Here is a 24,000-nt window from a genome sequence, read left to right as displayed (position 1 = left end):
AACCGTTTGGGATTGTTTGAGTACCAGGACACACAAGGTAGCCGATGCAATTAGAACATTTATCGTCCCTAAACCTCGAACCCTACTGGTATAACAATTTGCAAAAACGTAGGTTCATACGGCAAAGGATTAAACTTAAGTCCTTTATGTGACGGGAATATAGCCCAGAAAGAGGGGCATGCAAAAGTTCATGAAAGGATCATCGAGAATCTAATGGCAGAACGACTAATCCTAGGGCGTAGAAGGATAGTAGGACTGCTGATTGGGAAAAGCAGATTCGGGGGCATATGTGCAAACTCGGAGCAATAGAAACAAGCCTGTGCAGATATTGCTAGGAAGGAGAAGAAATAACGGAACACATCCTCTGTGGTGCTAAGGCCTACGCTAGCTCATTTTCCTACACCTGGGAAAGAAAAAGCAATGATACACACGGGAGTCCTTAACAAAGCTTTGGGATCTGGGAAAAACCCTCGAGCTTACCCCACAAAAGCAAGCCTGGAACGTACTAAAAAGCTGGTGCAGGGCGATAAGAGTCGGGGGTCAATTCGTATTCAGTACTGGTGGTTTTGTATAAAGGTCCAGGGTGTTATAAAGGCGCCTGAGCAGACATCTTGCGGTTTCGAGGACTAATGGGATTTGGATGACTGTGTGGATAGTAAAGTTGGAGGCGAAGTAAGAAGCTTGGGCAATAGTTCGGATTTTGGACTGGAGTCAATGGATTCTTGAGAGGTTGGAACGGAAGAAGAATCAGGGATGTAGTTTATCGAGAAGAATCAGCAGAACTATCTATAGGAGCGAAAGCCTATGCTGGCCGAGAATCGTACTCCAGGGAGATGAAAAACGAAGGCAGATAGGGTAATCACGGGAGACCTTAATAAAACTTTAGGATTATATAAAAGTTTTAAGCTTAATGAAGAACTCAAGAAAACAATGCAGATTGTACGAGATCGATGTTGGTTACGCGAGGTCGTTTTTACTTTTACAATTTACTTGTAAATTTCTATTCTGAGGATGGATTGAATGTGATGCCTAAAACTTAACTCTATCCTTTCATTGACTGTTTTTGTAAACAATTAGTTAAGAAAGAAAGAGAGAGAGAGAGAGAGAGAGAGAGAGAGAGAGAGAGAGAGAGAGAGATACAGAGAGAGGAGAGAGGAGAGAGAGCGAGAACGAGAACGTGAAAAAAACGAGGGATGGAGTGAAAGGGAGGAAGGGTGGGAAAGAGAAAAATATGGTTATTTATTGATATAGATAGAAGCAAAGAAACAGATAGAAAGAGAAAGAGCATGAGAAAGAGAGAGAGAAAGAAAGAGAGAAAGAAAGAGAAAGTGAGTCTGCCGGAGGTCGTTGTTAAGAGAAAAAGAATAAAAGAAAAAAATAACAGTGAAGAAATAATAATAACGATATAAAAATTAAAGCGAGGCTATAACATTATTCGCTACATGTTAGCATACCAGCAAAAAAGGTTAAACATAATAGTAAAACTACTTATAATAGAAAACAAACAGAGGGGAAAAGTTTTAATGCTAAAGGGACAAAATATAGGATATAATAAAGTCAAATAATATATAAAGGAAATTGAATGAATGAATTGGAGGGGTCAGAAATTGGATTAGGTCTAATCCATATTTCCATTTTTTCCAACAAAAAAACAAGAAGCAGCATTGGAAGAAAAAAATATAACTGTAGATTTCTAGCAACAGGTCTACTAAGACTAACATCTGAATTCAACGATAAGAAAGGCTACGTTGTTTGTGTAGAAATGAAGTCATTGACCACGCAAGGCCGTTTATGTTGGTGACGAGGCAAAATTTGTTGCACTTGGGAAGCAGATTTGAAGGGACCTTTTGATACCCATGTTTTCTTGTAATAGAAAAATATCTAGGAAAAAACAAATTTTGCTTTATTGGCATGATAATCTTGTGTCTGAACGCAGAATCATCACTGAAAAAACAGAACATTTCATTGGATAATGGATGTAATATTTTGTGTTGTAAAGCAATATAAATATTTTTATTTGTTAAAAGAAACGATTTTATTTTACAAAACTGCAAACGTTCAGTTAAAAAGACAAAATTCAATCAGTCTTTCGGTCCGACTGAATCTTTTGCTTTTTTTCTCTTGTCGAACCTCAGACCGAAGTTTTCCATTTGCTTGAAATTTGCCGGTTTCCTGTAAGGCTTTCCTCTCGGTTTGAAAGGCTTGTCGGCCCCCTGCTGCTGTTCGAACTGATACCTAAAGCAAAAAACGGTGAAATTAAGAGAAAATCAAGCTAATTTCAAATTCATATTGGCCTAGAAACGAAAGGGTCCATTGATGGACAAAAGCATCACTCAATTTAATTAGTTGAAAATTAAATTCGTTGTTTCTACATTAGTTACATATATTTAGGATTTAAAAATTAAAAACAGCTAAAATAAACAGTAAATAATGCGTTTACTTCCTTTATTTTCTTTAGCACTGATTAATCCTTTTGAAAATTTTTTGTATAATCCCCTTCGAATNAGAAAATATGGTTATTTATTGATATAGATAGAAGCAAAGAAACAGATACAAAGAGAAAGAGAATGAGAAAGAGAGAAAGAAAGAAAAAGTGAGTCTGCCGGAGGTCGTTGTTAAGAGAAAAAGAATAAAAGAAAAAAATAACAGTGAAGAAATAATAATAAAGATATAAGAGTTAAAGCGAGGTTATAACATTATTCGCTACATGCTAGCACACCAGCAAAAAAGGTTAAACATAATAGTAAAACTACTTATAATAGAAAACAAACAGAGGGAAAAAGTCTTAATGGTAAAGGGACAAAAATCGGTTATAGTAAAGTCAAATGATATATAAAGGAAATTGAGTGAATGAATTGGAGGGGTCAGTAATTGAATTCCATAATTAGGTTTAATCCATATTTCCATTTTTTCCAACAAAAAAACAAGAAGCAGCATTGGAAGAAAAAAATATAACTGTAGATTTCTAGCAACAGGTCTACTAAGACTAACATCTGAATTCAACGATAAGAAAGGCTACGTTGTTTGTGTAGAAATGAAGTCAATGACCACGCAAGGCCGTTTATGTTGGTGACGAGGCAAAATTTGTTGCACTTGGGAAGCAGATTTGAAGGGACCTTTTGATACCCATGTTTTCTTGTAATAGAAAAATATCTAGGAAAAAACAAATTTTGCTTTATTGGCATGATAATCTTGTGTCTGAACGCAGAATCATCACTGAAAAAACAGAACATTTCATTGGATAATGGATGTAATATTTTGTGTTGTAAAGCAATATAAATATTTTTATTTGTTAAAAGAAACGATTTTATTTTACAAAACTGCAAACGTTCAGTTAAAAAGACAAAATTCAATCAGTCTTTCGGTCCGACTGAATCTTTTGCTTTTTTTCTCTTGTCGAACCTCAGACCGAAGTTTTCCATTTGCTTGAAATTTGCCGGTTTCCTGTAAGGCTTTCCTCTCGGTTTGAAAGGCTTGTCGGCCCCCTGCTGCTGTTCGAACTGATACCTAAAGCAAAAAACGGTGAAATTAAGAGAAAATCAAGCTAATTTCAAATTCATATTGGCCTAGAAGCGAAAGGGTCCACTGATGGACAAAAGCATCACTCAATTTAATTAGTTGAAAATTAAATTCGTTGTTTCTACATTAGTTACATATATTTAGGATTTATCGTAGCTAAAATAAACAGTAAATAATGCGTTTACTTCCTTTATTTTCTTTAGCACTGATTAATCCTTTTGAAAATTTTTTGTATAATCCCCTTCGAATATGCTACGTCTAAAGATCGTTTTCAGTTAATCTTTCCCCTTCGATTTCATTTGATATTATTCTTACTCTTAAACCTTTTTCAATGGCTTCAGTCAGGCATTTGAGTCAAAATGAATAAGCCAGGACGAATTCGCCAGGGGACTGAATGTAATTCACTCTATTCTATAAATAGGAAGGGTTCTTCGGCGCCGTAGAGAAACAGGAACAGATAGACGACAGATTCATCTGTCATCAGACACTACAAAACCGCAGCATTACGGGAAATAAGATAACAAATCTGACAAAACAAGTCCGAAATGTTTCGATTTCCTCCAGGACTGTAAGACGAAGGTTCAACGAGAATAATCCTTAGGGCCGGCACCCAGTTGGAGGGTCTCTTCTTACCATAGCTCAAAAAGTAGCCAGGCTTCAATCCGCATGGGAATTGGAAGTAGGAAGATTAGGAACGAGTTCTCTTTACATATGAAGTGAGAGTTGGCCTCAAATCTTCAGATGTAATTAAATTTAGGTGAAAGGTACGCCCGGTGTTGTATGGTTCCTTAGGTGGCATTCCACGATGGGTCATTGTCAGCATCCCTGGAATTGGATGTTGTGCGAGGAAGATCTCTTTAGAAAGGTACTTGCAAGACGTAACTGAAGAAAATGTAGTTCCATTTACATCCTACATCGGTGAGAGAGATCTTGCTAATGCAGGATAATGCTAGGCCCTACAGACACGTCTGGTACTATCTGAATCAAGTTGGGATTGAGTGGTTGGTTGCCCAGCTCGAAGTTCAGATTTGAACCCAATTGAACACATTTGGGACCAATTTAATCGACGAGTACGATGTCGAAACCCTGGAAGAGTTGGAAACTGCTTGATGCTCAGGGTTTTAGGAATGAAAAGGCTTTTAACAGATGTGATTCGTACCAGAGGTGGAACTACTCGGTATTAAAGGGAACACAATTTAAAAAAATAATTTTTTATTTATTTTTGAATATTCTATTGTGTTTTGTTCTTTATTCAGTAATTATTTTTTTAGAATTTTTAGAATTAGGTAATAAACATTTTCTTTTTAAATGTCAGGTTTAGAACCAAATATATTTTTGGTATGCAAAATATGATAAACTTAAAAACACTAAAATTCAAGGGTGGTGGATTTATTTTATCCTTCGGTGTTCACTTTCAATTGAAAATGTTTTTTAAAAATTTTAACTTTTTACTAACATTTTTTAGTTTTTGACCTTTTAGTTGCAAGGGAAGGCTATGGACGTGGGATCTCCAAATTCTTCGATTTTGTAGTGATATTTACATGTTCGATTTTTTTAAATTTCAATATTTAATTACAATATGCAATTTCTGATTACAAGAATTTATTGGTTTAATTGGCATTGCAATTAATTAGGGTACTTTTATTTTTATTATCAAGAGGTCTTTATGTAACAGTGTTCTAATTTAGTTTAAAGTAAGCTTTAAATAACGTGAAATTTTAGATGTAATTTAAGGACGGAGCTTAGACTGTCAGTTATTATTAAATATTTGTCATTTGTTTTAATGGTACTTCATAACTGAGGGCAATAGAAATTGCATGTAACCCTGCTGAATGGACGCCACATTCTTCGGGTTTTATTAGGCATTCACAATTGTTAATGGAGTCAAACACGGCACAACCGATCCTTGTATTCATTTTTGATCGGTCCGTAAAAACATAATGGCACCCCGACCATCTCTCACTCAGTCATTTCTAAAGGACACGCTTGATATTCTCATGTCTACATTCTTTAAGTCAGGAAACCTAAATATTTCCACTTCTGCGAATAATATATTTCGTTTGGAAATATGTGGTGTTTAGTGACCGTTAGTGAATGATTATTTAGTTTTAGAAAAACATTTTCTTTATCGTGCCAACGTTTCGATCTTTATTGAGATCATCTTCAGGGCTCAAAGAGTTTGGTTTCCGTGTAGATATATCATTCCTGTCTGTTGTGAGGCACTCTCAACACGACACAGAAGAATGACACATCTACATGGAAAACAAACACTTTGTGCCCTGAAAATGATCTCAATAAAAATTCTAAACGTTGGCAAGATAAAGAAAACCGCATTTCACGATCTCCGAATAATCATTAACTTATAAGATAAAGAGGACATCGTTCCTGCAATAGATGCACGGCTTCAAACCGTTGGTGAAGGATCGGGTACTGTTCCACAAGACGAAACCTCAAGCACTCAACAAGGCCAGAGGACGTAAACCACGTTAATAAGAGCAAAACCATGTAATAAATTGTTAGTGGTGATTTGCCGGTGTTTTGGTGAATTTTCTTTCAAAACATCAGAATTAAATGTATGTTGAGAATAATAAAACAACAAAAATAAATATAGTATGCAATAATCAACACAATACGAGTGTCTGGTTTTGTTTTGTTTTTTTAGTGTATTATAGCATAAATATGGCACATTTTTCGTTTAAAACCTGAACAAGAATAATTATTCATAATGGAAAACAATGAGGAAAGGACTACAATGGAATTTAATTTCAACACTGAACAAAATAAGGGATTTAATTTTAAATATTTAAACAATTACAGGGCTTTTAACAGATGTGGGATATTAACGGAATAAGGCACCCTGGAAATTCCTCCGCCCTTCGAATACCTAGAAACAATTCAATTTCATAAGAATATTTGCTGAAAAGCTGCACCAAAGAGCAGAGATCTGCATTCTTACAACGTTCGCCCTACATAAAGATAAACAAGGGGTGAAATTTGTATTTGCACCCTGGAAAACAATACGTTTGAAAAACTGAGCGCGATGGTTTATCGGAATTATAGAAAAAGACGAACGCATAAAAGGGATTTTTTCTTGTTTAATATGGGAGATATAAAGACATACCCGGGTGCTCCTTCGTTTATAGCCTCATGTGACAGAAGAATGTGGATCATCGGGACGTCTCTGTTGACGACGAGACGGTCGAGGCCCGATATTTTAGGCTCCCAGTATTCCTCGCATCTAAACAAATACAGAAATTAAGTCACTACGCAAAATATCTGATGAAACTGTAAAGAAATTAAAAATAATTTTGCCCAGTTTTATGCTAATTCTTTTATCTGAAGAAATTGCACACTAGTGCTAAAATAGCATTTAACCGCTTAAACCAACTATATTAATATAATAAACTAAACAAATATGTAAAAGACTAAGAACAGGCTCAGGTCATGCCCTGAGCATTTTTATGTAAAACTGAAACAGGGTAATAAACATCGCTGTTCAAATTTTAAACATTTGAAAATTATTATACTCTACCTTCTATAGCAGATGTGGTTGAATTGGTGTACTCCTTTGAACTTCCTTTTTACTATTTCAGCGCAAGTGACTGCCTTCCCGACGGCTGGGCCGGACGCCGTCCATAAAACGTCTCTCGACTCGTTTTCATACGCTTTTAAAGCTACGTCTAATAGATTCCTTATCTTGCTGCCTCCTCTGACCTGAAACAATCATTGTGTCCGTTTAGTCTCGCATATTTCGTCTTGGTCGTTTAAGATAAAATGAACATAACGGTACTTCTCGTCTTACTTTGAAACTGACCAATGACTAACGACAGGAAAAAACAATTAAAATTTTTCTTCATTTAGGCTACGCACAGGTCCGACGATATGCCAAAATAAGGTCTAGAAGGTTTTACGTATATAGACAATATTTTGGCATACGTAGCCTTGGGGCACAACAGCGAGCACAGATCTTCTGGTAACTCAGAGGCTGTAGGGATTCTTAAATGTACAAAGTGTATGTGTGTTTGTGTTGTGTTGGTTTATTTATTGATGGATGTAATTTATTAGCGCGAAAGGAAGGGGCTGTGTAACCCCGCCCCCGGGGAACTGATTATTGTGTGACGTTTAGAGAGTAAAGGAAATTATTAGCGAGAATATAGTTTACAACCTCGTCTGAGGAATATCAATTATTCTGGGGGAGTGAATGTGACCAGATTTTCATTTTATATCGGATAGTGATGTATTGTATATGTGTCCATTTCCTACATGTTTTGTGTCCATTCTGTATTTGCAACCTGAGGTCCAAACAAGAGACGAGCGTTTTAGGATATCGACTTAGTACATATAAAAGCAAAGCCAGTAACTACATTGAGAAAAAAGTTTAAGATAAAATACGCAGTAAAGACCTGAAAAAGGAGGAAAATACGCAGAGGGCTGGGGATGACCTCAGCTGTTTGTCGCTTTACAAACCTCCCCCACTTTATACATATAATTAATAGTTTTTATTAAGTATTATTCAATTCACTAGTTTTCGTGGTCCGCTTGACCAATTAATATCTTTCAATTAATTGAGGTTTTTAGTTGAGATAAAAAAGTCAATGTCATGAGCCGGATTCGAACTCTCAACCTTCGGCTAGATACGCCGCTGCTCTACCACTTGAGCTATCGTGACCTCGATTCACTCGGACAGTCTTCCCATCTCAACAACCTGGCTCATTTATTGGCGACGATCAAATCTATAACGTAATTGTTACCGCTCACGCTTTTGTAATAATCTTTTTTATAGTAATACCAATTATAATTGGAGGATTCGGAAACTGACCACCTTTTGAATTTTCCCTCCTTTTTGCGATTTTTCAAATGTCGTGTAATCTATTTGATTCTCGGCGACAATTGAAATGGCCACGGAGACCTTTAGTGAAGATATACTTCATTTGAACTTATTCAATTCACTAGTTTTCGTGGTCCGCTTGACCAATTAATATCTTTCAATTAATTAAGGTTTTTAGTGGAGATAAAAAGTTAGTGAAAGTTAGGGAAGTTAGTGTCCCAGTGGATCGAAGTCACGACAGCTCAGGTGGTAGAGTAGTGGCGTACCTAGCCGAAGGTCGTGGGTTCGAATCCCGCTCGTAACATTGACTTTTTCTCAACTAAAAACTTTAATTAATTGAAAGATATTAATTATTATATTACTACTCTTCTTGATTGGTTCAATGATAGATTCGGTTTTTACTTTTACTTCGGATTTTACTTTTTACTTTACTACAGAAAAAAGTACTGTGGGTTCTAGTCCCGTGATTTGAATATGACCTCAGCCACGTAGGGGGCGTCGAAGGCTGCACCGGTAAAGGCGTTGACACCGTGCTCGTCACTGTAAGGTCTCGGGTTCGAATCCACCGGTCTTGCATTCGAACCTGATATACCTACAAATCGGCTTGTTTTTTCAGAAACACCGACACGTCGAGGGTTGATATGACCTCTGCTCTTGCTAATTCTCGTAAAAAATCAATAAAATGCAACCTACCTAATGTACAGAGGATTAAAAACATAAATCGTAGGTACTAATGAACAAAAATATTGAGACTTTTATTCATAAAATGTAAGGACATTTAATGTATATTTGTTGTTTTATAAATTGAAGTTTATTAAATATTCAATAACTTCCAAATAGTCGGAAAGACCAAGGAAAACGGCCTTATTGACGTTTACCTGGCTGTTTTGTAAAGGGACTTTTTACTGACAATGAGTCGAAAGCGGAAAACAATCTCTTAACTTTAAAATTAAAATTCCGCCGAGTCAAGAAAAACGGATAGGCCGCAATAAATTAAATACGCGCAAAGGCAGGGTGGAAGTTTCCTACTCAGACAATTAAACCAAGTTGCACGACCTGAAGGGCGTTCTCTCAGGCTGAAGCTATGCCTGAAGTCGGCCCATTAGCTAATGAGAGCTGTTCTCCCTCATGAGCTAGTCATTAGAAGGACAACGTTAACACCCAGGGGCACCTTGGAATTTCACCGTTTAGTCAAAAGGGGCTAGACAAAGAGCAAATTGGGATGATTTAGTGAAACACTCTCCACCCTATAAAAATGGTAAAACTGACGTGTATATTCGCCCAATCAAATAAATCAAATATATATTCAACATGAAAAAAAAACACATAAAAAGAGACAGTAAACGAAGTGAACAAAAGAAGGAAAGAAATTACGTTAAATTTTTTTGTGTGCTTTTTAATTAATTAAAGTTGTGTTTTCAACTTCTTTATTGTAGTTCTTTTTTTCTGTGCTTCATGTAGATATTTTATCCAGTTTTTCAGCTTTCGCTGTTTGTTATGTTTATTGTCTCCTTTTTAAGTGATTTATTTCATATTTCTTTATTTTTTATTAGGTTAAAGTTGGGAAATAAATTTTGTCCAAGGTAAAGCAAGAAAACACCTGAGGAACTTTGCCGACTATGTCCTGTTGTGGTGTTTAGTTGCGCGTCGGTGTTACATTGTGCTAAATTGCTGCGATTCTGTAACCATTTAGGATCTATTAATAAACCGTGTACGCATTTAAACAACATTCAGCAGTCACTTTTGAATGCACAGTGAATGCATGGTTGGACGAAGTTCATGATGTACTATTAACTACCACGCAGACCTGTACGAAAATAGGTCCGGCCCATGGAGAATGGTCGGCTGTGTCCAGATGGAAAGGTACCATGTTTTGACCCTACGTTTTTGTAGTTCCGAATTCACCTTTAGGAACTATATAGAAAGCAGTAGGCAAGCTACCCAACATTTAAACGGTTTTTGAGCTCAATTGATTGTCTTGTTGAAAACCTTTTGTGAGAAAGCATTTATTAGCGAGAATAGATGTTTTAAGAGGGTCCTTGGCCCGTTTCGTTGGCCTATACGAAGACCTGTTAAGTTCTTTGTCTTTTGTATGATGGGAGAATGAATACTCCGTTGCCAACTGGAGTAGATGGTACATAGTAATAATTGCCAGATTTATCTGTGTGGTCCGCGGGGTGATTCACCCGTAATTTGGTCTTTACAAATCATTTGGATCTGCGTATTCTGGTTGATATGATTACAGGGTGATAAATATTTTGAAATCAGTGCGACGGAGTGAGTGTGACATAGGTCAAGGTTAGGATTACCTATCATCGCCAGTGGGTCTAAGAGGCAAACAGCTGGAACTAATTGCATAAAAAGTAGATATATTTGCTTTTCTGTTAATATAGTGTTTAATATTTACAATGGTAAGGACATGTGTTTACCGTTGTATGTGAGTTTGCCTAGAATAACAGTAAATAGGTTAATACAGGATTTTAATTAAATAATTTAAAAAAAATTAATAATGCCAATCAACAATCATGCAAAATACTTTAAAAAATTAATTTTACCTATTTGCTTATTGCTCCTTATCGTCATTATCCATTGCGAGTAACGCAGTGGGAGGTTTGCGTGCAAACAGTTCTATCTTTCAACTCAAAATTTAATTCCCGATACAGTGGTTATTTTTTATTTGATGTCACTTTCTGTTCTATTCTTCGATGCCATTGGACTGTAGGTAACTTTGAGTCTTACTAAAGAAGCCATTTTTTAATATTATTTAATTGCATGGGTAATGTAGTTATCACTGTGGCCTCCAAGGCTTTCCTTGAACGACGATAATTTCTTAACAATGATTTCCAAGCCACTATTTTTTTTTTTTTTTTTTTTTTTTTTTTTTTTTTTTTTTTTTTTTTTTTTGGGAGGGGTATTTATGTTCAATCCAACATAGGAAATTTGAAGGGTTCCTGAAGGGTAGTACATTTTGTTTATAAACGGTTTGAAGTACCTCTACCTCCCTATATTATTTTCCTCCCTATACATGTGCACCATAGATCATCAATAAGGCACTGTATCGGATTTGGTTTCAATGCCAATATGGTCCTGGCATCATGACCGTCCAAATCGGGCCCAATCATTGCTTAGTTTATTAACTTTAGTTATTAAATTACTAAATGATTGTGAGGCTATGTTCACTCCGAGATTTAACCACCTTATTATTATTTCTACCATGGACCACTTATCGATTCTGGCCGGTCTTCCTCCATTCCTAAATACCAAGATTTTGGATTTGCTTAAATTCACTTTTAGGTAACATGTTTCCATAATAATATAATCATTAATCTCGTTTTGATCCGCTGTAGAGAATTTGGTTGCGACACTAAGATCAAATGACAATGTAAGTGATTTGATCTTCTTTATTCCAACTTCTACCCCACTTCCATCTAGATCATTAAGAAAGAGCGAGAATAGCAAGGGACTCAGTAGACATCCCTGTTTCACTTTAGTTATTAAATGAGTTGTGAGGCTATGTTCACTCCAAGGTTTAACCACCTCAATATTACCTTCTCCCATCGACCACTTATCGCTTCTGGCCGGTCTTCCTCCATTCCTAAATGCCATGATTTTGGATTTGCTTAAATTCTCTTTTAGGTACCACGTTTTCGTATAATCATTAATCCTATTTTCCTTGCATTGGCCTTGCAACTTGGTATTTATCAGCTTAATGAGTACGCGACTTAGCAATGACATAATCAATATTGTTTTCCACTTTTTGGAAAAGCAAAAAAAATGTTGGAAAAATGCTTAGGCGTTTTTTATATTTTTAATTTTTTTTACGAGGGTTCGCATCAGCAGACGTCATATAAACCCTCAGGGTGACGGTGTGTTTGAAAAAAAAAAGCCAATTTGTATGTTTGTAAGTATGCCGAGTTCGAATGCAGGGCCGCTGGATTCGAACCCGGGACCTTTACCTTACAGTGATGAGCGCCGTGTCAACGCCTAAACCGTTGCGGCCACCGACGCCCCGGAAGCGTTGTTGTAATGTATTTACTAGCATGAATGCAACGTTTCCAAATAGCTCGCTGATCGCTACAACTGATTGGTTAGTCAAAATAAATCATCGCAGTATATAGACTTATAAAGTGATCTCGCTGACTATCCAGCAGAAAAATTGTGCCCATTAGGCCATTAAAGGCACTCCCTGCAATTTGAAAGAAACTATGTTAAGATGTACTCTTCTCCTATGTTACTTAATTTATTGTAATAATATAAGCATGTATAACCCTGACGATGGTGTGAATTAAGTATGATCATTGTTTTGTAAGAAATCATGGCCAAAGTTTTTTTGTTGGAAATTTAGAAGATTTGTGAAAAGAGGGGAGGTGCTCTCGTGCAATCTTGTTAGTTGAAAGCAACCCATTTGCTTTTCTTCTTGTAGACAGGGGAAAATGAGGAAGACAGCCTTCATGATGTAACAGTGTACTCCGTAAATCAAGGTTCCTTTAAATAAATTATAAACTTACTTTCGAAGTAGTACGATTTTATTTTATTCCTAACACAAAACAAGAGAGGATTTGGAATGCAGAGTATCAACAATGTTGCTGATTTAAATTTTATATTTTCATTGAAAGGGGAAAAAATATTTTACAAAATATGTAACAAATAAAATAATTAATTAGTCGAGATTAGAAATTCGTTAGTAAATCGGCGAGTGAGAAATCTTGCTCAAATGTTGGGAAAAAAAGAAAAAAAAATAATTTGGTGAAAGGATTTAAAGTTGTAGAAAGCATGCTAAAAAAGTGCTTGAATTAAGTATATATTTAGTATGTAATCTAATATATGGAAAAATTGTTTTTAAATTTTATGACCTGTTTTAAATCCGATCCTAGGTGGTTAACACAATAAAAGTGTGGTGCCAAAATTGCCTACCTGCATCCATAGGACGTTTTTCGGCAAGTTCGGTATGGGGATTTTCTCGATTTCCAGAGGTTCTTCCACGTTATCACCTTTGGTGTAGTTGTCCATCTGTAAAGAAAAAGGATTATTTAAAAAAAATCAACTATTCAAATCAGAGGTCTTAAATTTATTTAGTCCGAGGATCACCACCTTTGATTTTGGTGGACCACTACCATCAGGCGTCATTTTAGAAATAATTTTCAACCTCAATATTGTTAAAAACGTATAGCTGATTATTTAATTGGTTATATTATTTTGTGTTAGTATATAACAAAAATAAACAGTTGCTTACTATAAATAATTTTTAAACTTGATGACATGGAGGTAATAGTTTCATTGAAAACATAACCAGCAGGCTTGATGCTAGAAAATTTCATTCTGTGCTCCGTTTCTGCTTTCAGGTTATTTCTATTCTTCCATTTTCAATATTTCAAATACAACAATGCCGAAATGGCCTATTAACATAAATGTGTCGAGTAGAAAGAATTAAGCATTGGAGTGGAAAACACAACAACAACAATGATTCTTGGGTTCCAGCACACAAAGGTGTTTTGTGGTAGAGGAGGATCCTCAAGGCCATATATATGCCCTGAACAGATATAGAATCCTCTATCACAGAATGGGTCCAAAAAAAGACAAAAGGAGAAGAGGATAAACTCTAGAGGTGCTAAACCCAGTAAGCTTATGTTACTGCTTTATGCATAAAGCCTCACCTTGATTGGCAAACTCACTGCTACAGTTAGAGAGGACTAAACCCACAGGGGTGATAGGAAGCATTTGAGAAAACCTCTACATATTGGTGTATTCAATGATGACCCCATTTGAAGGTTATGCAATGAGAAGGAAAAAACAGCCACCCATATCGAATGCGAAGAAGGGATCAATGGAGACCAACCTAGGATACAAAGAAAACCCAGGTAAACGAATTGACCTAGTAGCCCTTAGGAGAAGGATAGAGTCGATTGCACTTTACTAGAATGTACAATAAGGAAGAAGGCTGTAGGGTTTGGGGAACAAAAACGCCCTACTTCCTAGTATCTATCATCATCATCATGAAGGGTGTCACTCCTTGTTTCTATTTAGAGAGCAGATAGGAATGCCACCAGGTTGACACAGTCGAGTATGGAAGCCAATCTTTGAGTACTCCTAATTTTCGGAGCAAAATGGGATATTCTGTATAGATCGATGGAATTTTTATTGCAGGCTATTTTATTAATTTTACTTAGAGCTTTTGTGGAATGTTTTGATCAGCAAGTAGAAGAAGAATCGAGTAGATTGCACTGAACTATAGAACTGGCAATGTACGATAAGCCAACGATAACTCCGTCTTCCTGGTATCCATATTCATCATCATCATCAATTACTGGACGTACTGCATAACTGTACAAGAATATCTTGTTCCAGCGTAGATAAGTGCATGACATTAGAGAATCCATGTTGAATGTATCTCTCAAAAGAGACTACGGATCCTCACAGGCAATGCCCCAAAACCTAGCAAAGATGGTAAACATATCGTTTCTGCCAAGAAAAATTAGAAACAACACATAGGAAGCTCTTGCATACAAAAGATTCTGTCATCCCAAATGTACTCAGTTTATGTTCACATTGAAACAACAGTCTTACCCTCACCGTTCATTAATGCAAAGAGATACTGACTTTCATTCGAGCCTAATAATTATGACTATACCTAGAGAACAGACTGACGTGGAATCCCCACACAAGACTTTAGAGACAACAACTCAATAGAAGATTTGGATAACTACGAAGACTTCTATGAGCGAAATCTTGACTATTAATACTAAACTAATGGTTATTGCGTCACTGTGATACGGTATACAAAACTTTACTCCGACCACTTTGGATATATAGAGTCGGACTGTAGAGTTCTGCCATGCCATCCAGCGTCCAGCGCATCCAATTCTTCTAATCATAAGACCTCCCACAAATCGTGGGACACTTGGTGTTAGTGCTATGTTCAATGACCTCAACATTCCTTTTGACAACGATTTGATCCGTTCCCGATTCCAAAAGTTTCACAACTACCTCTCGATCCATCCTAACCTTACTGCTCGAGCCCTCTCTTCTGTACACATTCCCATCCTGAGAACCCGCCACGTTGCCTTAAACGACGACGGCCTCGAGACCTCCTTACCTCTCAATCCCTCACACTGAGTGCGAGCATTGTCTGGGTTTTCATATGTACATCGGATGCAGCATTAGTGTTAGTGACCATGTGAAAAAAAAGGTACTGTAATCACATTTGTGATATGTTCAACTATGTATAGGCTAAAATAAAATACAAATTTAAAAAAAGTCATCTCAATAACACATTTCTAACATAAGAAGAGATAAAAAAGCTTAATCATCCTGGGGTTTATTACAGTTGTCAGTTTATGAGAGACCAAATCGATTAGGAAATTTTTCAAGCGTTTGCTATAAACCATAATGTACAAAGAGGATATGAAACTCAAGGCAGACGAGGTAAACAGTCATGCTAATAATATAGAATTAATGTGATGATGATGTGGGGATAGGTGCTCGGTTTGAAAAAAAAAAAAAAAAAAACTATTTCATTGAGCCGACGTTTCGGAAAATATATTTCCTCTCTCAAGGCTAGGATTCGCATTTATGATGAAATTAAATTTTTTATCAAATTAAATTTGTAACTCTCTAAATATGCAATATTACAATAGGTATTTTAATTTCTAAATTAATACAAACTAAAAATCTATCAGCCAGTGAAAATGAGATTTTTTATTAAAAACATATTAATATACATCACATGTATTAATATACATCGCTTTTGGATGATATCACATTTGTCATTTGTTATATAATATTACAATATACAACTAGTTGGTAACAATTTTACTAAATTTACATAGATATGTAATCATGGATGTTACGGAAGCATTTGACCGGGTATGGCACCCCGGCTTCCTCTATAAGTTAAAATGTATCCTCCCTCATTCCTACTATCTTATTGTGAAATCCTTCGATGGTTTAAACTTTTAAAGTAAGAATCTGTACCGATTTTTCACTTATCACACCAATCAAAGCTGGCGTTCCACAAGGAAGTATCCTAGGCCCAATCCTCTACACCATCTACACTGCTGACATACCCACACATCTGAACACACAAATCACAACCTACGCGGACGTCACCGCAATCTTATCCACACACTCCAATCCTATCCTAGCAACAGAAGCACTCCAAACAACACCTGAACTTTATTACCAACTGATGCAGTCTGTGGCGGATAAGTGACAGACGAACAAAAAAGCCAACAAGTTACGTTTACGCCCAAACGTCAAACCTGTCCAACAGAGCACATTTAAAACAAGATAATACCACCATGGAACCAAGTTCGCTACCTTGGGCTTTACTTAGTTAGTAGACTTATTTGGAACCGACATACAAGATTAAAACGGCAATAACTTAAAAAAAAAATATGTACTACTCAGACACCTACTTGAACCAAAATCAAAACTAAACATATGTAACAAACTAACCGCTTACAAAACACTCATCAGACCTTAGGAGTCGATCTGTGGGGCTCGGACAAATCATCCAATATCCAACGAATACAATCTTTCCAATCTAAAGTTCCGCCGTATCCTCAATGCTCCCTTCTGTCATCAATTAAACGATCCATAAAGATCTTAAAATCCCTTTCGTGAAAGATCTTATCCAAACACGCTTCTTCACTTTCCACTCTAAAGTATCCCTCCACCCTAACCCCTAGCCCTAACTCTTTCCTCAACATCTCACCCTTACAATCCTCCGCGCCGTTTAAAACGATGATGGCCTCATGACCTTCTATCTAACCCACCGAATTAACCCCCCCAATTAAATAAAAGAAAGTTTCATCACTGGTTGGATTCTCTCCCCATTGCCCCCTGGTCTGACAGGTCTGTCAGATTTGTTTATAACTAAACTATTTGCTCAATGTATATTATGTACAGAGCAATAAATAAAATAAATATTTTGCAAAGAAAAGATATGTAATCAACAAATATCTAACTGTGATCAATTATTAAAGAATAAAAACAAAATTATTATACAACAGCCATATACATATCACAGTTCATAAATCAATTTATTTGATCGCAGTGATAGGCTCACGTAACAGTCGTTTACCAATTCACTGTCTTTCTTAAAATTTATTGCTGAATTGTCACCTCTTACAGAAATAGTTTCTCTCTTTTTTTTGCACTTATTTTCTTTTTTTAGCCACAGTTTTGAAGACAAAATTATGTTTTAGTGAGATAAAATGTATCGATAGAGATTAATAAAGAATTAATTTGATTTTTATTAATATCAAAGTTGTTTCGCTTACTCGAACCCAAGTTTAAGAACCGCTGATCTAAATAAAACGGGATTACATATAATTTTCCCATGCGGGCAAAAGTGACTTTTGAGGAAATGTTACCCGCCAATTCACGGATCGATCCCAGCCGATAATCTGGACAGGATGAATACAGGAATAGTTGGGAAACTCATAAAGTGGTCCTTCCCGGGAGATTTGGAAAAGGAGTTCGAGTAAACACGTCGGCGGTGTAGGTGGCGTGGGGGCAATCATCCCTCTGGTACACCCTCGCCCCCGGGCCGTGAAAGGGCGAGAAACGGCTCCAACCCCTCCACCAATAATAGAGGAATGAAGGGACGTGTCGGAATCCGGGGTAAATATATTCGGAATGAGGTCAGGGCTCCGTGGTATACCCTTTATTTTTCATATTCAGGGCATTGTCTCTTCCCTCTACGGACTACTGCTTTCAGTACTGGGGCGAAATGTTATGACACCTGAGCATACCGAAAATATCTCGGATACTAGTGGCACCTTATATTTCGACCGAAAGCTACCGTCTCTGTTAATATATTTCTTTTATACTAATCTTAATAAAGAAAGTTTAGCAGACTAATGGCTTCATTCTCAACTGGAATGCTGACGTAAACCGCACTCAAAGAAAGCCACAAAGACCTTTTGATCCTATAAAAAAATAATCATGCAACAGGTTTTATGCCACGACATACGATCATATATTATATATATTCACGAAATATCCCTCCTTTGATGTCTTGCTTCACAGAATAAAATATAAACCCTAAACAAACTGCACATTAATATTTACTTGCGGTGAAACAGTCGAAAACTGCCATTGAAGACTATAGAGGACATTCTACATTTGATCCTTGTAAATAAAAAGTAGACGATTTGGCCAAAGGTTCGACTCCATACTCTTAGAAAATAACACGTGAATAACTGTAATCCTATTAAAAAGTAATTAGGTTTTCAAGCCAAAATCATCGACAAAAGTGTATACATGTGTATTATTTCACCAAAATTGGTCTGAACTTCCAAATTTTATAAAACCTATACAAAATGAGGAGCCAATAACTCCGTGACAAAATAGCATAACTCACAAATCTTACTTTGTTATCATATAAGGCATGCTGAAATGTGTCTATGGTTGACGATCAATTAAGTGTTTGGATATTTTTCCAATTACATTAATAATTTTGATTTTTTTAAAGGTGTACTCCTACTTTTTAAGACTATTTCAGCGTTTTACCGTATTTACAAGAAATTAAAATATAAGTTAAAACATAACCTAAAAGATGGTTATTTATTTTTATAGTGTTATTTAATTTATAGGTTATATATTGAACTGGCACTGGGTTACTTATTGGGTCCGTTTACACTCGCGGGTTTTTTGAATTACTTGAACAAGTTCAGCACTGCGCCGGCTTCAGTGAGGAACTGTCCATATTGTTGTCGGTGGTTTAGGCTTTATATGCCCTTGGGTCAGGCTAGTTTCAAGGCAAATCTGGCCAGTAGGTACTAATAGTATTTTCAGGCCAATCTTAGGAGTTTTTTAATTAAATATTTTCAGACTTTGTTTTAAGTTAATCATACACAAGAGCTTTCTGCCATCGCATACCACACGTTACGAAAGCAATTCCTCTATGAATATTGTTTTATCCCTGTTGTACCCTCAATATGGCGTTGTGGCGCACTTCATCATGTGTACAAAGCTGACCTCCCCATCTCATCCCATCATCAAACCACCAAATTACCTTTCTATACGGTATAGCTACCCTCTAAATGAACTCAAGTCGTTTCCACAACCTTCAACCACACCTCACACTACTGGAGAAAAGAAAGGAAACTCAAACATAGAAAACTCAAGCCACATATTCTTCATCCGCAATAAGATCCTCCCGAATACTTCAATCATATCCGCCTCCTAACTGCGAACTTATGACGACGTCCTGACTAGACGAAGTAAAACTAAATTTTTGTGGTAGTGTAAATTTTTAAATGGGTCGTCTTAATTCACTTCAAGCCTGACTATTTTGGGGCCCTGTCAACACGACACACAAGAATGACGCATATACAGGGAAAACAAACACTTTGAGGTCAGAAGATGATCTCAATAAAGATCGAAACGTGAGCACCATAAAGAAAATGGTGTTCTAAAACCTACGTCATACTAGACCGCATGTCACGATCTCCAAATAATCAACGACTATATTGTTTAAAAATGGGTTTTTGTCGTTTCTAAGTGTTCAATTGTTAATTACAGTTTTTCCAAATATAAAATTTCGTTTTGGCCAAATTTTGATTATAGGTTACCACACAGATTTTTGTGATTGTTGCCACATTGTTTCTTTTTCATTATTGCAGTTTTTAACTTAACTAAGCTAAAACAATCCTAATAGCTAAATACACAATCCAGTGTTTTTTAAGCTAGGTTGTAAGTTCCTTTGTGGTTTGGCTCAGGTTATAATATTTCATTTCCAAAATTGATCCTTTTTTATCCTGTCCAAGCTACCTCCAATATCCAGGAACACGTTGAGCTTATCGAAGACTGGTGTAAAAAATGGAGGACAAGACTGAACGATGAAAAATGCACTTAGCGTACTTTTACGCTGAAAAGCAGTCTTGCCCTCCATTGTACATCAACAACAAAGAGATACCAGTTTTCACTCAAGTCAATTATCTGGGACTATATCTCGACAGCAGACTGACGTGGAATCCCCACATAAGACTTAAAAAACAGCAATTTAATACAAGACTTGGACTACTACAAATACTTTTAGACCGAAATCGACTTTGACAATTAAGGCCAAGCTAACACTGTACAAGACTTTACTAAGACCAATATGGACATACGGAGTGTAACTGTGGGGCACTGCCAAGCCTTCCAATATCCAGCGCATCCAGTCCTTCCAATGGAAAGTCCTTAGACAAATTGTCAAAGCACCTTATTATGTTACTAACCTCACTATTCACAAAGACTTCAACATTCCTTTTGTCAACGATCTAATCCTGTCCAGATTCCAAACCTTCCATACTAACCTTTCGAACCATCCTAACCGTACTGCTCGAGCCCTATCCTATTTTTATGTTATTCTAGCTTATTTGTACTGTTTCATATAGGTTTTGTAATTGGCGCTTTTATTTACGAATTCAGTTGCTATTTTTGTTTTTTGGGATATACAGGCTTGTATCTTTAGCCCTAGATAGGTTCTATTGTTTAAACTGTTTTTTCTCGAATCTTTTGCCCTAGTTTTTTGTAGTATATCTCTAGTAGTTATAATTTTATATAAACTTTGTAAATAGTTTTTTAGTATGTTTATCTGGGTTGCACGATTTGTTGGAACAGTTTGCATGTTTATAAACTTTCCATTGTTGTCTTGTTATTGTTTGCAACACATTAAGTAAGTTCAGATTATTATAAGCCAACATATGTCACTTCATGATGTGACTAACCGAAAAAATGGATATATTAGAGAAAAAAAATTTATATCAAGCTATAACTTCAGATTTTTTATCTAGAAACATTTTATTTGAAAGCAGTGATGACGTTTGAAGATATTCACCCAATGTTTTTTAAACCGCTTCATTATCAGTTGTCAGAAGGAGACCTTTGGGCAGAGAATATTTCTCGCTCTAGAAAACAAGGGGAATCAATATCGATTCGCAATGCATAAACATTTTTGGCCGAGTGGGCGGAATAATGCCAAAACCGTGTTGTTACTGGATTGATCCCCGACAATGATTTTTCGGATAATGAAAACACCTACAACGAGTAGAAGCTTTATTGGATGTAGTTCCAGTGCCATTCGAACCTTGATATTATTTTATACAGCTTTTAGGAATTTTTGAACCCCATAATAATTAACAAAACAAGTCGTATCGTCGGTTGTCGAAAGCATTTGTTTTATATCATTTGGAAAAACGTGGACGAACTGGAAAAGAAAAACTATATTAGCGATGAGTGTTAAGACAATCGAGTATAGTTTTCCAGTTTATGTTGTCTTCTGATATTCAACAAGTTAAATCGTTAAGTTTCAAGTTACAAAAGTCCGTATTCAAAAAAACGTTTATGTGGGTGTTGTGCAGGGTCCTGTGCTATTTTCAATATATATTATCCACTTTCCTTGCCTAATACTACAGATCTATACAAACAACAAGTACACAACGAAGTTCCCTAAAGGCCGGAGTGTTCTATTCTTGCTTATTTGTCTTCATTAAAGCAGCTTCGTCACCTCGGGAAAGTAAGCAACGAAAAGAGCATCCTCATCAAGTGATTTCAGCAAATATTGATGCTTCCTTATCTTCAGTTGTTTCTTCATTAAAGATAGAAATTATTGATTTTTCTTTATTTAATATAAACGGCCAAAGGTAGGGAAGCAATTTTAAGTACCTGAAGACTTAAAACGATAAAGCTTTATACATTCTTATTCTACTTCAACTACTATCACTATTTTCTTTTCTTAAGTCAGCCAGTTGCTTAAATATCAACATCCAAAGTTTCATTCTTTTGTATTTGAGTTCAACAAGTAACCTGGACCCAGCCGGCTGCCTAAAGAACAAAAGCCAGAAAGCTTCTTTCTTTCTTATACGACTTCAGCAACTACCACTGTAGTCTCATCTTCGACCCGGCCTGTAACACAAACACCCACGCCTGGAAAGCTCCTTGTTACTTATTTTACTTCAGAAATTACACCTGCTCCCCATAATCCATCTTTTACTTTAGATACTTTTACATTTTTTCACCTTCTTCCTCAACTTTTACCAGGTTAGTTGCCTGAAGACCAAAAACCAGAATGATTCTTACATCATTTATCCGACGACAGAAACTACCACTGCTTTCTTATCTTCGGCCTGGTCAATATCTAAACACCAACATCCAGAAACTTCGTTCTTCAAGTAACGGCAGATTCCTCACCCAGGTCAGTTGTATGGACCAAAATCCAGAAAGCTTCTTTCTTATATGACTTCAGCAGTTCATTTTCGGCTCGGCCCACAAACATCAACGTCTGGAAAGCTTCTTTGTTCCTTATTATTTCTTCAACTTTGACCAGACCAGTAGCCTGAAGGCCAAAAGCCAGAAGGCTTTCTTTCTTAACTGACTTTGGCAAATCCCACTGCTGCCTCATTTTTTCAGTTGTCTTAAGTCGAACTTACGGAAAGCTTTATTTTCTTATTTTACTTCAGAAACTACACTACATCAGCTGTCCCATCTTCACCAGCCAGTCTACTTGGACCAGCTTTGAAGACCAAAAAACGAAATGATTTCTTACATTCTTTATCTGACGACTAAAACGGTCGCTTATTTAGACCAGCGCATCGTTCGTCTTTTTTATTTTCGTTCGATAAGTGAGCCACTCCATTATGTTCGTCACGGTCCTGAAGACCGAAACCGTCGTATTGACTTGAGGAGCTAGATACCGTCCTCATCTTCAGCCAGGTTGCGTGTTTATCAAACTTCTAAGCTTCACATTTCTCTATCCGACTCCAGAGGGCAATGTTGCTTCCCTCAACTAAAGACAGGAGGGATAAGTTTTTCCTCGACTTCAGCAACTACCGCTACGTCCTTATCGTAAGCCTAGATGCCTTTATTTAAATGTCCAGTGAATTTCAGCCTCCTTTACTTTCTTTTCAAAGCTTGGCGATTTCAACCATACTTGTTCACCCCATCGCCCATTTTCGTGTTATCAACCTCCAGTACAAGTACCATTTTTCCCATGGATTATTTACTGAGAGAATCAAGCTTGTTAGCTATATATTGCTAACGTTTCTACCGACTAGATTAATTTATTTATCATTTAGTACATTGAATCAGCAAAGAGTTTGGAATCGCGATTCTTGGAGTGATTTAAGGTTTAGATGAAATAAAATTGTTTTAATTTAATACACTGAAGTTAAATAGAAAGGTTAAGGCTTGATGTTCTTACCTTCCAGGTAAACGAGTGTTCGAAGTCTTAGATAACCCGGAAGTCATGAAGTTCAGATAAAAGGGCCGTTTATTTCCATGGTGAAAGTTCCAGCTGTAAAAAAATTGACTCGTTTAAGACAAACTTGAAAACAAAACATCTTAAAAATGAAGTAATTTTGCAACTTATAATTGAAAGTTTATTATTACAATGAACAATAAGGCGTTCGAGTTGATTCTTCACAATAGACGTTCCTTTTAGCAACAGGAACAAAGAAAAGATTCTTGCAAATAAAAAGCGACAATGTTGTAATGAAATAAAATTTAACGTTTTCTCATTATTTTATGTTTTCTTATAATAATGATGATAAATGTACATCTTTATATTAATCGCCCCTATGGGGATTTCCATTAAACCGAAAAATTAGGACAATTATACATTAAGAATTACTGACAAAAGTCATTACATTAGGTAATTAGAACTG

General features: G+C 36.3%; 2 protein-coding genes across 3 annotated transcripts in view; one reads left to right on the top strand and one right to left on the bottom strand.

Annotated features, from left to right (window-relative positions):
• LOC106662160 (tyrosine decarboxylase) overlaps nucleotides 1-24,000 on the top strand; it is a 165,421-nt gene that overhangs the window by 121,803 nt on the left and 19,618 nt on the right. The window lies entirely within an intron of this gene.
• The window catches only part of LOC106662164 (ribonuclease P protein subunit p25-like protein), a 47,652-nt gene continuing 26,934 nt past the window's right edge, over nucleotides 3,283-24,000 (bottom strand). The window contains exons 2-6 of the mRNA XM_014386012.2: nucleotides 23,538-23,630; nucleotides 13,262-13,357; nucleotides 7,052-7,233; nucleotides 6,641-6,757; nucleotides 3,283-3,507 (exon numbers count right to left, since the gene is read on the bottom strand). Coding sequence (XP_014241498.1) covers nucleotides 3,354-3,507; nucleotides 6,641-6,757; nucleotides 7,052-7,233; nucleotides 13,262-13,357 — 549 coding nt within the window. The 5' untranslated portion in view covers nucleotides 23,538-23,630 and the 3' untranslated portion in view covers nucleotides 3,283-3,353. The remainder of the gene's footprint in view (nucleotides 3,508-6,640; nucleotides 6,758-7,051; nucleotides 7,234-13,261; nucleotides 13,358-23,537; nucleotides 23,631-24,000) is intronic.

The sequence above is a fragment of the Cimex lectularius genome, unplaced genomic scaffold (assembly GCF_000648675.2).
Source record: "Cimex lectularius strain Harlan isolate CLEC.00 unplaced genomic scaffold, Clec_2.1 scaffold51, whole genome shotgun sequence".
Taxonomy (NCBI): domain Eukaryota; kingdom Metazoa; phylum Arthropoda; class Insecta; order Hemiptera; family Cimicidae; genus Cimex; species Cimex lectularius.
Note: the sequence above shows the minus strand (reverse complement) of the source record. Positions and strands in the feature narration are given on the sequence as shown.